We start from the raw sequence: 16,334 nt of genomic DNA, 5'->3' as shown, positions 1-16,334 counted from the left end.
GCTTGCAGTGCACTACTGATTCGTTTCACTTTTAATGGCATTCATGGCATGTAAGCGTTAATTCTGCTGCCAAATTCAAATCTGCCTCTCTTTTTCTTGTTGTTCTCGGGTGCTGGATGCATAAATTGAGAATCTGAGCTATCAACAGTTTGACAATGTGTGGGAGTGTGTGTTTGTCTGATGGTCCAAACACAGGGATTTAGTAACAGGCAGCGTCTGTACAGGCGGCAGATAAGGAGAGCGATGGAGCAGAGAGCATCAAACCTCAACTTACATCACAGCTCTTACTGGACATCAATCTCCCAGCCAATTATTTTTCTCTCTTTTTTTCCTGCTTTAAAAACATTTAATTGTATTTGCCACTGTAGTTTGCTGAAGTTTCTTTCCCTCTCCTCACACTCGCACTCATTAACGAGATATATATATAATTATCGTGTTTCTGTGGATGTTGCCGCAACTAAAAGTTCTAGAGACAGCTGCGGCAGTCTGCAAAACAACAATTATTTCTCTTTAATAAGTGTGTGTGCATTGTGTGCAGCGTATGTTTCCGCTGAACAGGATGACCGGCCAACATCTGAGTTTGTTTACACTCATGAGGGAGAAAATAGAGGAAATATGTAGAAGATCACACATGTACACAAGCTGACCCACACGAATGAAGGGAACACATGCTGTGCTCACAACCCCCCTTAAATGACTTACATAATTATTATGTTTATACGCTTTGCTGATAAATGTGCTATGTGTTTATTTGACGGTGGGGGTCTCCTCGCTGGCCGGACCCTGGGAAGATAACCACCAAAAACCATGAGCCTCGCGAGGTCCTGTGTGGAAAATCCGGCTCATGGGAGTGAAAGGTGAGGGGTCAGGACTGGGAGCCCCGCTTCCTCTCTGCTGGTCGGCACAAATCTGAGAGCGCTCTGGACGACATGGCGGACTCCAGTCCAACATTAGTTCTCAGAACATAATCATAGCTGCTGCTTGTTGTGGGATACTGTTAGGAAAGGGGCCCCCTATGCAGGGGACCCTAGAGAGGAGGGGAGGGGGTCTGAAACCTCTGTCCCTCAGCTTATAGCTACAAGATGTCCATGTGATAAGAAAGGACGGCACAGATTTCCAGCATCCTCGCTCTCTCTGTTCTGTTTAACCGAGTCAGTGTGCTCCATGTGGTTTTGCTGATGCCGTGGCGGATAATGATTGCAGGACACCAAGTTATTTCTGCCTCTTTTTTTTTGCATCAGAACATTTGGCAGCACTCGGCTAAAAAAACAGCACAGTCACACACAGCCCACGAGTCCCTTAACCCCTCGACTCAAACCAGCGGCACAAACTGCAGCTCCGATGCCACAGGAAGCCTGGTTCCCACATGTGTTTTCCTCCGTGTACAACAGGAAGAAGGATGAGAAAGTATTGACATGCAATTGATCTGACATCTCCCTCTCTTATACACATATGTGAGCGAGCGCACGCACACACACACGCAGTCCCCAGGGTCACGACTTTGGTCAACCTCATGCAGAGTTTATGAGGTCCAGGCAGCTCCGGTTCCTCTGAGGAGCAATAAAGAAGCTATAAAGATGTTAACAGATAGCCCAGTCCCTCTGCACAAACCGTGTGCTCGCAGAAATAAGCAAAAACATGTGGCACTAAAAATGCTTTAAAGTGTACGACATTCCCAGGATTAATACACGTGCTCAGACTTCCCGAGTATGACAATCACTTCCATGAGTAATATTTGTTCTTGTGTTGCAGGAAACCACAGCGACTGTATCACTCGGGATCAGGTTTACCCGAAGTCTGACAATCTGTACTTACAGAGGAGCAGTTCTAAAATTAAATTATTGCTTAAATTTGAATGAGTCAGTTTCTGACTTGCTACAACTTGGACCAACTAAATAAGTAAATTGCAACAGAACACGAAACAAGACGGAGAGTCTACAGCCACGCTAGCAGCTCTGTGAGGTGATGCATGGGCATAGTGAGCGAAATGCTGACGTTGGCTGGATTCATCCTTTAGGGACCATGAATGCCCGTACGAAGGTTTTTGGCACCTCACCTCATAGTTGTTGGGATATTTCTGTCTGGACTAACAGACCATCGTTTCATCTATAGAGACACGCCACTGCCACAGCAAAAAGTTTTTAGATTTTAATTATGCATTTACTTCTTGCTACACACAGTAAATGAGCCTGGGTTTTGGCCGTCAGTGGTGATATGTGAGATGTTGTAAAAATATTTGTCAGTGTGTCTGAAAAGCAGCACCTAGAGAGGTTTTAACTGGGACATTTTGAAGGATGTGGACTTAAGTTTGTATGATTCATTTTATTTTTGCATTTACAAAATAGGTCACAGTGTAATATCCCTGATGCTGAGCACACATTGTTCCTGGTGTCGAGGCAGGGAGATGGGCCGCCGATGTTGCAAACCTAAATCACAAACACATTATCTTGTGAAAAATAAGACGGTGAGAAGCCTCATGTGAAGCAGAGTTTCACTGTGAGCACAGCTGTGGTTGCCATTAGCTACAGAGAGAAGAAGGCTGATGTGATTTAGGTTTGATTGAAGATAAAATCTATTCCACGTTTAGCTGCTCATGATGTGATGATGAGAGAGCGTCTGTTTAGTAAAACTTCCTTGAACTTCCCTAAACTACTGTATATGTAATACGTTGTGTGCTTGTGTGACAAATGTTTCACCAGTCAAACTGTTATTTTATAAGTCCAGATGTGCTGAGCATGTTGTGCATGACGATAAATAATCCAACTAACTGCTACTGACAAGTAAGTATTTGACCAGACGCAACATGAAACTGTGAAAAATATATATTTATTTTTGGTTTGACGACATTTGACGACAATTACTGATGTGACAAAATGGAACGGGGGTAGTCCATCTTGTAAAGATTACCAGCACATGTGCAGTATTTTGAATGTACCAAGGCAATGGGCTAAATCACAATAAATAAAAGCACCATGCATTCATGACAATGAAAGCTGCAGCACAAAAGCCAGCTATTGTTCAATGACACATACAGAGAGAACATTTCACAGTCTGCCATCTGTGAATTTAAAGACTTGTAAGAAGTTGTGGGTGTATTTTTTTTCCAGGTTTCTGTCCTTCTACACAAACCGACCGCTTTGTGTACTGGAATCCACTGCACTGCTGCTACGATGCAAATATACTCAGACCTTCTCTGCAGAAAAATAAAAGATGTGGGCTGAAAAAATGAGAATGGAAATGTTGATGAAGGACTTTCTAACTCTGCTTGCTTGCCGAATGGCCTATTTACGCTGCATAATGATACCGAGTGTTGCTTAATCTGAATGACATATGAGATGGCAGTGTGGGAATGAGGTTTCTCCTGCAGCTGGCTGTGGTATCTCAACTGCGTGTGCTGTACAGGTCTTCATCCTCAGGGTTGGACTGGCCGAAGTCCATTAGAGCAGGGTCTGGCTTGAAACCAGAGCCACCTGGAGGGCAGCAAGAGAAATGCAACAAAATCTCAGTCACTAGCACAGAAACATGGCAAGTTACACCTTAAAGCAGGCATCTCAAACCGGTTCCATAAAGGGCCGCGTGGCTGCAAGTTTTCATTCCAACCAAGGAGGAACACACCAGGCTGGAATCAATTAATCAGCTGATCTCAGTCTTCAGCTGACAACTAAGTGATCCCTTGATGTTGATTGGTTGGCCTGATGTGCTCCTCCTGGGTTGGAATGAAAACCTGCAGCCACGCGGCCCTTTATGGAATCAGTTTGACATATGTGCCTTAAAGGATTCAGCTGATCTGTTTAACCAGACTGATACCAAATGCATCAGCAGAACAAACTAAAATGACTAGATAACCTAACCGAATAACTAGAAGACTAAAAATAAAGAGCACCAGGGTCACGCTCTGCTTACGATTACCTGAATTCCGAGTCATCAGGATGTGCTGGGTTTTTTTGTGTGGGTGCGGTTCTTCCCACACAAGATAAGATCAAGATTCATGTGATCACCCTTCATCTGAAATTTGTCTTTGCACCACAGGAAACAATTATGGGCAAAAACAAGATGTGGAAATCTTGAAACTGAGCCAATGAATTAATATTGTGCTCAGTTTACCAGGTTTAATGTGCACACAGAGCTGGTACATTCATGGGGAACAGCAGGACTTCTGATACGGAGCTCTGCCCTCCAGAATGTAAGTGAACCCCACTCAAACTAATATCCACTAAATCCAAGCACTCACTAATAATCTGTGAGTAAAACATGTTATATGTAGCTATGCATTATAGGATGCACATAACAGAGTGACAACGAGCCACTCAGAGCTGTGTAGAAATCCAGCAATGTGACATCTGCATGTTTTACATATAAGTTAAGGTCATTACATACGTACATATAATCAGAGAAATTTAACTCTCACGTCTAATTTCTTGCTCTCATGGAGGGTTGCTGGACTAGTGCTTCCTTGTGCTGGGAGTACACATAGAGATGACATCTGCAGTACGGTACAGCAGGAAATTTATTTTCCTATGAGACTGAGTCTATTTGGAGCAAACAGACAGATGCTGTTATTATTTTTCCGTTGTAGAATACAGTGTTACGCAATGTGGCATCACTGAATCTTAACATTATCTTTCCGGTCAGGTAAAGGCCAGGCTGTCTAGACTGTTGCAAACTGTGGGTCTAATGCATGACTTCAAGTTTTCAGGCAGCACATAATCAAATGTTGACTCCGGTGGCATTACATCAGATCCCCCTCGTGTTTTATTTGGTGGATATTATTCTTTGCTGGAGTCCCACAGGTTTACGGTGCAGGAAAAAACTTGCAGAACACATTCACTCAGCGATCTGTTGAATATAGAGATGGGTTCTCCAAAGGCCAAGTATGGCGCGTGTTTTGCTAAAAGATGAGATGGAAGAGTTGCACTGTTCTAAGACTGGATGACACAGATACCTTACTGACAACTGGTATCAACATGGGATCTGCATACATTATCTGTACAAGAAACGATCTGATCTTGCCTTTGCATTTACACCTGGTATTGTCAGTGCATTCTCGTTATCCTCATTGATATCTGGTCTCTGTCCTCCAGAGCAAAGCCTGTGTGAGGAATCTGGGGCGGCAGCAAATCAGCTCCAGCAGTTTTGTAAGTTGTTGAGTTGAGGGAAAACCAAGGAGGTCATTGTGGACTTCAGGAGGTCCAGGAAGACGGATCACGCCCCCCTCCTCATGGACGGAGAAGTGGTGGAGCGTGTGGACAACATCAGGTTCCTGGGCCTCCACATCACATCTGACCTCTCCTGGTCCATGAACACCTCCCGCCTGGTGAAGAAGGCACAACAAAGGCTCTTCTTCCTCAGGAAGCTGAAACGGGCTGGACTCTCCTCTCGGTTGCTCGTTAACTTCTACAGGGCCACAATTGAAAGCATCCTCTGCCTCAGTGTGACAGTGTGGTATGGCAGCTGCACGGCACAGGAGAGGAAACAACTGGCACGGGTGGTTAAAACTGCACAGGGCATCGTGGGCTGCCCCCTCCCTGACCTAGACTCTATATATGAAGGTCGGGTCAGAAAGAGGGCGAGATCCATCGCCACGGACCCCAGCCACCCGGGCCACAGACTGTTTGTACCGCTTCCATCAGGAAAGCGGTGCAGGAACATCCGCACCACCACTAACAGACTGAGGGACAGCTTCTTCCCCAGAGCTGTTAGAGCTATCACCCCCAGCAGCCCCTCACTGCAGTGAGAGACTGTGTGAACTGTGAACACTGCACACCGCACTTTACACCTACACCTCTACCTCCACCTGCACCTTCTGTGTACTTGACTTTTATGTACACACATATACGCTAATTATATAGATTTTAGTATATCAGCACATTTCAGTTCCATTGGCATATTTTATTCTGTCGGTACATTTCACTGTGTATATTTTATATTTTATTCTGCTTGTTTATTTTATTCTGTTTGCACATTTCACTTCCATATTTTATTGTTTATTGTTTAGTATATTTTATTGCCTAAGTATATTTTCATTCTGTTATATTTTTAATTGCTTCACGAATATTTTTTTTATTGCATGTTGGTTTATTTTATTTTATTGTAGTTATCTTAATTTTATTCACTCTTTCTAGTCTTATCTTTCTTACCATCTAACATGGGGGTTGCAATGAAAATTTCATTGACATGTGCAATGACAATAAAGACTCTTGAATTGAATCTTGAATTGAGTTGAAGGAAACTTTATAAACTTTCTGACACACTGTTTACAACAAATTCTTAATTATTTGTCCCTTCTTGTAAATGTGACAAATGTAATACATCAAGTTATTCCTTCCCTTGTATTGTCAGTTTATTACAGTATTACAACTAAATCTGAACAACCTATAACCTATGTAAGTTGAGAAAAAATATCTGTGTCAACATTCTGTTCGGATGCCACCATGTTGCGTTTACACCGAACTAAGACCTCAACAGAACAAGAACCAGACTACCTGTAACGTGTCCAGATACAGATCTCATTTTCACATCTGGAGTAAATAACGTGTAAATGGCATCTGAATGTTTAGTAAAGAAACTGAGTTCACTGCAGCTGTTCGTATATTGCCGTGCTGTGCATGTATTTCAGAGCTGGCTGTGAAACTTGTGACTAAATTCCAAGCTGCCTTGGAATTCAGCTCATTCTGAAGAGGTGCAGTGTGTGTACGAGTGAGTCAGTGTGCCCTACTCACAAACCAGAGCAGTGGAGTGAGCGCAGCAGGTGTTCACACTACCTTTGCTGTCTTCTGCTGCAGGCTGCTGAGGTGGTGCTGTGAGCGTCGGGGTTGGTGTCTCCTCCACAGCGGCCACTTGTGGTGGGTCAGCTAACTCGGGATGAGGAGCAGGTTCAGGCTCAGCTGATTCCACAACGGGCACTGTGGAGAAGTCACAAAACAACACGGGGTCAGCAGCAGGAGATGTTGTGTTATGAGGGCTATTGCGGCCTCAAGCTAATATTGCTAATAGAAATAATGTTTGGAAAGTTTTCATTTTGTCAAGTTACAACAAATCAGTGTACAGTACTGGTTGGCTTTTGTAAAAAGAGATGTACAAATAGCTTTTAGTTTCAAAATGTCTTTCATATTGACATTTTTCTTCACTTACACAATTCCATCAGTACCAATGAATCTACTCCTGTACCAACAGCAGCATTCAAACAATCACATTCATTCCTAGATAACTTTCTGCTCTTTGACATTATGGAGCAGAATATGTACGGTACCTGCTGGCTCGTCTGAGGCCTCTGAAGCAGGTGGTTCTTCAATGGAAGGAACAGACTCGACTTCAGCAGCCTCCGCCGGTGCAGCCTCCGCCGGTGCAGCCTCGGCTGGAGCACTCTCCACCAGTGCAGCCTCCACTTCAGCGGCCTCCGCCGGTGCAGCCTTGACTTCAGCGGCCACCGCCGGTGCAGCCTCTGCTGTTACAGCCCCTGCTGGAGCGGCCTCGGTTGGAGCAGCCTCGACTTCAGCGGCCTCCGCCGGCACAGCCTCGACTTCAGCGGCCACCGGCGGTGCAGCCTCTAGTGTCTCCAGTTCTAAACTTGGCGTGGACTCGGCTGGGGTGTCGTCAGGAGAGACATCCTCTGCTGCTTGTTTTGTGTTTGAGGGTTCCTCACCTTCAACAGGTGCAGGTATTTCCTCAGAGGTTGTGGAGGTGTTAGTCTCTGCCGGCACTGAAAGTGCCACTGGATTTGGACAGAAGAGGGAATACAGAAGACCATCAGCAGAAGCCTTTGTGTGATTGAATCAAAAAGAAGCAGACGGAGATCAATATCTATAATACCTGTGCTGGACTCTGTAGGGGTCTGGTCGGGGGATATCTCTGCGAGTGTTACTGAGGACGTCTCCTCCTCAGCTGCTGCAGACTCTGGATTTGGCACTGTGGCTGCCTAACAACATGTGGATAAAAAAAGATTCAAATCTGTTCAACCAAGACTTGCATTCACTATTATATAATATATCACATGATGATGATGAATTTCAACATTTTATTAATTCCACTAAAACTGTACTTGTCAGTGACAGACGTAACACATTTAATCTAAGCACCAGTTTTACAATTTTCTTGGTCATTTTGTTCTAATAGGTTAGATTTATTACACTGGAGAGAAAAAAAATGTGATCACTTGAATTAATATTTTACGTTTCGGGCATTTGGCTGACATTACGGGGTGACTTACAGTGAGATTAACAGCATTATGAGCTTTAATTTCTAAATGAAAAAAATCTCCAAGCGACTACATGTAAAGCAAAAAGAGTACAGTAACCACAACACCAGTCATCTTAAAAGGGCAAAGTGCTAGGACAGGAAATAGAAAACAACCTATTGAGAGAAAGGAGGAATTTTCTGAGCGAGTGAAAAGTGTAGAGGGGAAATTATTAAGTGGAAAGTGAGTTTTGGTTCACAGCTTTACAATACTTTCTATTCAACTGCAGCTGGTTACTGACATATATACGGATCATAATAAAGCTGTTCACTAACTCAATATGACTGTTAACCTGTGGCTGTGAAGCAGCAGTCTCTCTGGTGACAGCCTCCTGAGGCTTTGGGGTGAACAGTGAAGACACCGCAGCGCTGCTCCACCGCCCTGCAGCATACACCTTCTTACCTGTCACCTTTGGGAGAAAAAGACAATAACAGAGTTAAACTTTGAAAATAATGAGGTTTGTCAGAGACAGCAGACGCTGGAAAAAGCAGCGGTACCTTCAACACAGCCACCGCTTGGGCCGGGTAGCACACCGAAGCGGCTGTACTCATCAGGCCCAGAGGAACGGCTAACCTCCTGAAACGAGAGCCTGAAATAGAGTTGACAATGAAGAATGGCAATCATTGTCTTGGTTTAGTGAACAGGTGTCTGTATCAGGAAAAAATTAATTTAATATTAATGTGTAAATGTCATGACACCAACTCCCCCACAGAGAGAAGACAAAAACAAAGAGTGCTGAAAAAACTGAAACGGAAACTTTTCTTTTCTTACTGTGGTACTCGCTGTTGTTGTTCATCTGTGGTTTTACCGTTTTTACCAAATCCACGAAAGTATTACAAGACGCTGTGTAATACAAATCAACCTGTTTACCTGTGGAATGATCCAAACAGGTGTTTTTGGAGCGTTCCACAACTTTCCCAGTCTGTTGTTGCATCAAATGCAGAATAAGCAGATATTTCCAAAAATCATTAAACATGTTTTCTTTGTATATGTCGAAAAGGATTAGCAAATGATCACATTGTGTTTTATGTTTTCCACAGCGTCCCAACTTTTTGGAATTGGGGTTGTAAATAAGCGACGTTTGTATTTTTTATGGCATTTTATATTCACACGTCCACATTCAGGGTGACATGAGAAGTCCAAAACATGAGAACACTGTAAATATGAACAAAAACATGTAATGCTTTTTCTATTATGTACAACTATTGCATTACCATTACGTTATTGCAAGGGACTCAAGGCAGTTCCATGTCTATTAATGTGAAATAGTTTCAAGCACAATGCCGACACATACATCCAGATACCACATACTGACTGTTTAGATATCCTGTGGAGAAAACATGTACAAAGTTCTCAGTCTATGATGGTGCAAAGGGAAATATTAGACGGTTTCCTTGGACAGGAAACAGAGTTCTTTGATCAATACTGATGCTCTACATACAAAGGGGCAGGAAGTCGAACCGACACACTCTTTGATTGTCTACCTAACGGCGTATGTAGAATCCAGCATAAAAGGCTTTTTTTGTCTTGTTTACTTTTACTTTGTCCAGGTTGACTGTTTGTGTTTAGATGTCACCGAATACTGATGCATTTGATACACTTGATTTTATTTTGTTAGATGAAAAACAATGGTTGGAAGTGTTTGTGATGATAAGTGACCGGGGATCAGCTTACCTTTCCGTGCCAAGAACATGCCAAGCAGTCCAGCCATGGTGATGGTACCAAATCTGGGTAGAAACTCCGGGGGAGGGTCTTTCAGGTAATAGTACATATCTTGGAAAACACAGCAACACAGTCAACATGATGTCAAATACTCATTTCATTTTCTCAGTTCTGAACTGCTGACACTGTGGCGTTTTCTGCAGCAGTAACAGTAAGAGTAGTGAGACAGAGGGCAATAATAATCAGTAACATTTTGTGCAGCAGTGTCACTAATGGATAGTAAGATGCAATCATGCTTCTCTTACATATTTAACATATCCAACACAACTAGAGTGTGGTATGTTACGATGCAACTTCCATACTATAGCATCAGTAAACAGAGAAGTCATTTAATTAGGCCATAAATAAACAGCTTAAATACATGTTTTGTTTTTAGGTTATCAGTACAAATTCATGAGTGGCACTTGATTTTCTGCATTCTATATACTCTATTTTTAACTCAAAATATTATTATTATTCAGTGGGTTTTATTTTCCATTTTATTTTCCAGCAATTTTCTCTCCGTGTTTTTATGTTCATTCTGTCATTTTTCAAGTGAGCCCCATTTCTTGTATGAAAAGTTCTATATGAATCCAGTTTATTATTACTATCAATATTATTATAACTAAGTTTAAAGCACCAAGAGTTTGTTAGTTTATATATATATACACACACACACACACACACACACTGCACAAAAAAATAAAGGGAACACTAAAATAACACTTTCTAGATCTGAATGAATGAAATATTCTAATCAAATACTTTGTTCTTTACATAGTTGAATGTGCTGACAACAAAATCACACAAAAATTATCAAGGGAAATCAAATTTATTGATCCATAAAGGTCTGGATTTGGAGTCACACTCAAAATTAAAGTGGAAAAACACACTACAGCCTGATCCAACTTTGATGTAATGTCCTTCAAACAAGTCAAAATGAGGCTCAGTAGTGTGTGTGGCCTCCACGCGCCTGTATGACCTCCCTACAACGCCTGGGCATGCTCCTGATGAGGTGGCGGATGGTCTCCTGAGGGATCTCCTCCCAGACCTGGACTAAAGCATCCGCCAACCCCTGGACAGTCTGTGGTGCAGCGTGACGTTGGTGGATGGAGCGAGACATGATATCCCAGACGTGTCCAATCGGATTCAGGTCTGGGGAACGGGCGGGCCAGTCCATAGCATCAATGCCTTCGTCTTGCAGGAACTGCTGACACACTCCATCCACATGAGGTCCAGCATTGTCTTGCATTAGGAGGAACCCAGGGCCAACCGCACCAGCATACGGTCTCACAAGGGGTCTGAGGATCTCATCTCGGTACCTAATGGCAGTCAGGATACCTCTGGCGAGCACATGGAGGGCTGTGCGGCCACACCATTACTGACCCACTGCCAAACCGGTCATGCTGGAGGATGTTGCAGGCAGCAGAACGTTCTCAACGGAGTCTCCGGACTCTGTCACGTCTGTCACATGTGCTTAGTGTGAACCTGCTTTCATCTGTGAAGAGCACAGGGCTCCAGTGGCGAATTTGCCAATCTTGGTGTTCTCTGGCAAATGCCGAACGTCCTGCACTGTGTTGGGCGTCAGGCCCTCATACCACCCTCATGAAGTCTGTTTCTGACCGTTTCAGCAGACACATGCACATCTGTGGCCTGCTGGAGGTCATTTTGCAGGGCTCTGGCAGTGCTCCTCCTGTTCCTCCTTGCACAAAGGTGGAGGTAGCGGTCCTGCTGCTGGGTTGTTGCCCTCCTACGGCCTCCTCCACGTCTCCTGATGTACTGGCCTGTCTCCTGGTAGCGCCTCCATGCTCTGGACACTACGCTGACAGACACAGCAAACCTTCCTGCCACAGCTCGCATTGATGTGCCATCCTGGATGAGCTGCACTACCTGAGCCACTTGTGTGGGTTGTAGACTCTGTCTCATGCTACCACTAGAGTGAAAGCACCGCCAGCATTCAAAAGTGACCAAAACATCAGCCAGAAAGCACAGGAACTGAGAAGTGGTCTGTGGTCACCACCTGCAGAACCACTCCTTTATGGGGGGTGTCTTGCTAATTGCCCATAATTTCTACCTGTTGTCTATTCCATTTACACAACAGCATGTGAATGACTGTCAATCAGTGTTGCTTCCTACGTGGACAGTTTGATTTCACAGAAGTGAGATTGACGTTACATTGTGTTGTTTAAGTGTTCCCTTTATTTTTTTTTTAGCAGTGTGTGTATATATATATATATATATATATATATATATATATATATATGTGTGTGTGTATATATATATACACACACACACACACACACACACACACACAACTTTCAGTTCAGTACCTACTGTTGACTCACCCTCTCCTGCATGGTACAGATTAACACTTCCCCTTTTCACAGAGAAACAGGCACCCTGCCGGGAACAAAGGACACAGCTGAATTCAACTCCTTAAACAGGCCAGCAAGAACACAACTATCTCAGCTATCTAGGCAATATTGAAACTGATACATCTGAGTCAGTGTAAAGTGTTTTTTCCCCCCATCTTCCAACAGTATCAAACTGTCAAATCTCCTCGCAGCAAGTCTCACAGCTGCGGCCTTAATAGTGAGAGCACTATTTCCTGTCTGACTCCTGAACTTTGCTGTTTGCAAAATCGTACCTGCACAGAGCACTTGCAGCACGTGGGATTGTGCTCTGCAACCGCAAACAAGAGGAACAAAAATCAGGGTTGGAAAACTAACACTGCAGGTGCAAGATAAGACCTCTTCAATGTTTTTGAGCTCATGTTCCATTGATGTAACACTTGCATACATCCGTCAAAGGGTTGGTGTTTTTCAGTTTAAAGTGTTTGACAGGATGTGACAAAAAGTCTGACTTCATCCTGGAGCAGCTGGTGTACGTAAACATTAATCTATTCTGATGTGCCACTGCAGATACACACACCAGAATCTTAATACCTTCACAGCCAGGTAAAATGGTAGTATGCTCTCTCTCGCCGTGGTTAACCCACTCTGAATAACACCCGGCCTCTCTGGAACAAACTGAGCCTGGGCGGACTGTGGCAGCGGGGTGTAGATGTTCAGCTGGGGACAGAGGCAGAGTCAGCATGTCATTATGACGTTCAGTGAATGGCAGTGAGCTCTCTGCTGATGTTCTGGGACAGCCATACCTTTTCTCGAGTAACCAGGCCTTCAGTGGGCGCTTCCCTCACAGTATACACCCGGATGGAGGCTATGCTTAGCACCGTCGGGACGGCCACTATCACCACCTAGGACACAGTAAAAGTGCACTTTAGTGTCACAGACACTAATCACTGATAGACAGATGACTCATGTGGACCAGTGGTGGAAGAGATGCTTTACATATATGAAAGTAGCAAAACCACAATGCAAAAATACTCTATCAAAAGTAAAAGTCCTGCAGTCATAATTTCAGTATGACATTAATGTTATCACAGCATCAAAAGTTAAAGTTGTCATTATGCAGAATTGTAGTGTGATAATTGTTATTGTTATATGATTATGCAGCTCTATCATGTCTATGGACTATTATTCCTAAATTGTCATGTCTCAGAAGGTCCAGCTGGAGATCACTGTAATGGTTTTGTGTACTGCTGGGTACTTTCATGTTTTATACGTTTGTCGTTTGCATATTCAGTATATCGCTAGCCATCAAATAAAAGTAACGTTAGTGGACTTAGAAGTACGTCAGATTGTACTAAAGTAAAGCGCACAGGACAGCGAAAGCATTGTTATTTACAACACAATATTTATAACTACGTTTACTGGATACTGAGGTAACTTCCAACCGACTCAAACTAAGCTAACTAACGTTAAACGTAATGCTGCCTCTCACTGTGGTCAGATGGTTGCAAAATGTACCAAAACAGTCTATAATGGCTAACGAAGCCAGTAATGACAAACATCAAGATTTAAAAGCTGCTATACTTGTTTAGGAGACAATTATTAGTGGAAGTAGCTCTGAAGCTGTTGTCAGCTAACGTAGCAAGGCGCTGCCTTGTTAGCATTTTCTCATTCAACGAGGCTAATACAGTTACAAAGCTATTGTCATGCAGCGCAGCGTTGGGAGCCTGTAAAGTGACAGTCAGTTCAAGTTTGCATTAGCGACTCTGGGGCAGCTGACGTTAACAATGTGTCCGCGCATATACACATTAAACACAGAAAACTTTGCCGGAGAGGAAATGTCAAGCATTCACCTTGGCCGCCATGACAGCGCTCCTCCTTCTTCTTTGGGCTCTGACTCGCAGCTTCGGAATGGTCCGATCCACGGTCTGCTACTGCCACCTACTGGACTGAAGCGGCACCTGCAACAGGCTGGCACTACAGTGATCTCATTCAGCAGGTATGTTCACACAGTGTTCTCAAGCTGCCCAATACTGATAATGGCTGTTGGTTGGTACATTTGCTTGCTTGTAATTAGAAAGTAAAATATCACATTTCATTTTTATTGATATTTTAAAACCATTTTAAAACTATGTAACTGTTACTGCAGTTCCACAACTGTTAATGACATGCAGTGGATTATTAGAGGCAAGGTATAGCAGGAAACTGCCTCGGGGTCCCACACCCCAAGGAGCTTCAAAAGATCCAGGTCTGCTCCACTGAAACTCTGATGTGTTTGGTAATTTGATTAATCTCAAATTTGTTTGGGATTTGGAACAATCTAAGTACAATATTAACTGAGGTCAATCTGGTATTATAACCTAATTTTGTGGCCACATCTTGGAGAAAGAGTCTTTTTCCTGGTAACATAAGAACAAAAACAAATCCAAGAAAAGGTACACATAAACAGAACATAGCTCATAGTGCAGAGGATTCAGTTTATTGAAGTCAAAGTTTAACAACTTAAGTTTACAATCTGTATTTTTTGTAATATATATTCATATATATGAAACCAAAAAAGGCTACTTTAGGAAGAATAAATGTCATTTTCTTTCTTTTTTAATATCATCTTTAGTCAGTTTAATGTACAGAATAACAGTAAGCTAATATTATCCTTGAAAAAGAGCAATATGTTCCTTTTTTAATGTCGCAGTGCAACTTACATCTTACACACCTGTGCAATGTACCATGAGGTGTACACCCCTGAAAGAACACACAGTGGAATCTCCCTTTTCGGCCTGTTTCTGCAGGTCTACACACACAAAGATCTGGGAGGGATAACACAGTCTGTGCCTACAAATCATAACTTGCACTCCTTAATCTACAGTATGTCACCTGCTCAGCGGAGCAGCGGTTGGAAAAAGAAGACCAACATTACAGATGAGAAATGTAGAGAGGTCTGCAGACTAAAACTGTATTGTAACTCTTCTACAGCTATGTGTGTGTAGGATCGTCAGTATAATCAGTCCATCAATGCCAAAGAGAGTGTTGGGAGGCACAGGGAAAGTGCTTGCATCATTTAGTTTCTTTGTGGTACTCTCAAATTAACTGTTCAAAAAACATGAGCTATATGTCTGGGTTGTGTTTGATATTTCACGACAGCGTGACATGATGAAAAAACCTGAACCTACACTCAAAGAATTACAGTAAAATATGAAGAATAAGTACAGATAGTGCTGGATGCAGCAGGTGCTACGCATGTCTCTCAGAGTCTTTGACACTGGGGGGCACCGTTGAGTCCTTGGCCTGATATTGCAGATGAAATGATTCATCCGAGTTTCACAGACATTACAGACCATTTAGTGTAGAGGTCTCTGACCACCCAGTATTAGCCATATGCTTGGAGGGAATGTCAAAATCGCTTTCATTTTAGAAGTAACTGTACTGTTGTCTCTCAGGTAAGATTCCTGAAGCCTTTGGACATGAGTCAGTCTTTCTATGTAAACCAAAACATTAAATTGAAACCTCCTGGTAGCATGCTAAAGGAGGATCTGCATTAGATCAAGTAACTGAGCAGCAAAACTACCTCCCTCAGTTATTGTACAGTGTGTGTCTTTAAACACTATCTAATGAAAAGAAAGAATACACCAAATCTATGAACATATAAATAAAAGGTCATTCTTCAACAGTATTTTTGCATGTATCATGCGCTACAAGTCTAATTTATCTTGCAATCATGGGAGGAAGATAAAAAGCAACGAAAACAAAACAAAGCAAAAAAAAAGAACACAAATGATCCACAATATTTTACCCTGTCCAATCAAATCAGTCCCAGGCCTTTTCTCATGCAACACATCACCAGGAGAAGGGTCAGCCGTGATGTAAACCATTAAAAACTGTCAATCAGCTGTCAATGACGGTGGTTGTTGTTGTTGCTGTCTGCCTCCTAGTTGTTCGACTGCTAAACACCCTGCATCTACAGAGTGAAGAGGGGGACACTGCAGAACCTTGGCATAGAATACATCATACTTTACATTATATCTATGACACAAAACGTAAATAGATTTATA

General features: G+C 42.8%; 1 protein-coding gene across 1 annotated transcript; it reads right to left on the bottom strand.

Moving 5' to 3' along the window:
- Positions 1-2,807: 2,807 nt before the first annotated feature.
- On the bottom strand, positions 2,808-14,164 carry apool (apolipoprotein O-like). Its single transcript, XM_041943996.1, has 11 exons — positions 14,139-14,164; positions 13,092-13,190; positions 12,880-13,005; positions 12,280-12,334; positions 9,908-10,006; positions 8,731-8,822; positions 8,526-8,642; positions 7,810-7,915; positions 7,250-7,711; positions 6,762-6,902; positions 2,808-3,470 (listed from the first exon to the last, which is right to left on the bottom strand). The coding sequence occupies exons 1-11, from the start codon at positions 14,148-14,150 to the stop codon at positions 3,382-3,384; spliced, it is 1,398 nt and encodes a 465-aa protein (XP_041799930.1). The 5' UTR covers positions 14,151-14,164; the 3' UTR covers positions 2,808-3,381.
- Between the last annotated feature and the right edge of the window lie 2,170 nt (positions 14,165-16,334).

This window comes from Chelmon rostratus, chromosome 9, assembly GCF_017976325.1.
Source record: "Chelmon rostratus isolate fCheRos1 chromosome 9, fCheRos1.pri, whole genome shotgun sequence".
Taxonomy (NCBI): Eukaryota; Metazoa; Chordata; class Actinopteri; order Chaetodontiformes; family Chaetodontidae; genus Chelmon; species Chelmon rostratus.
This window is presented reverse-complemented; position numbering and strand designations above follow the sequence as displayed.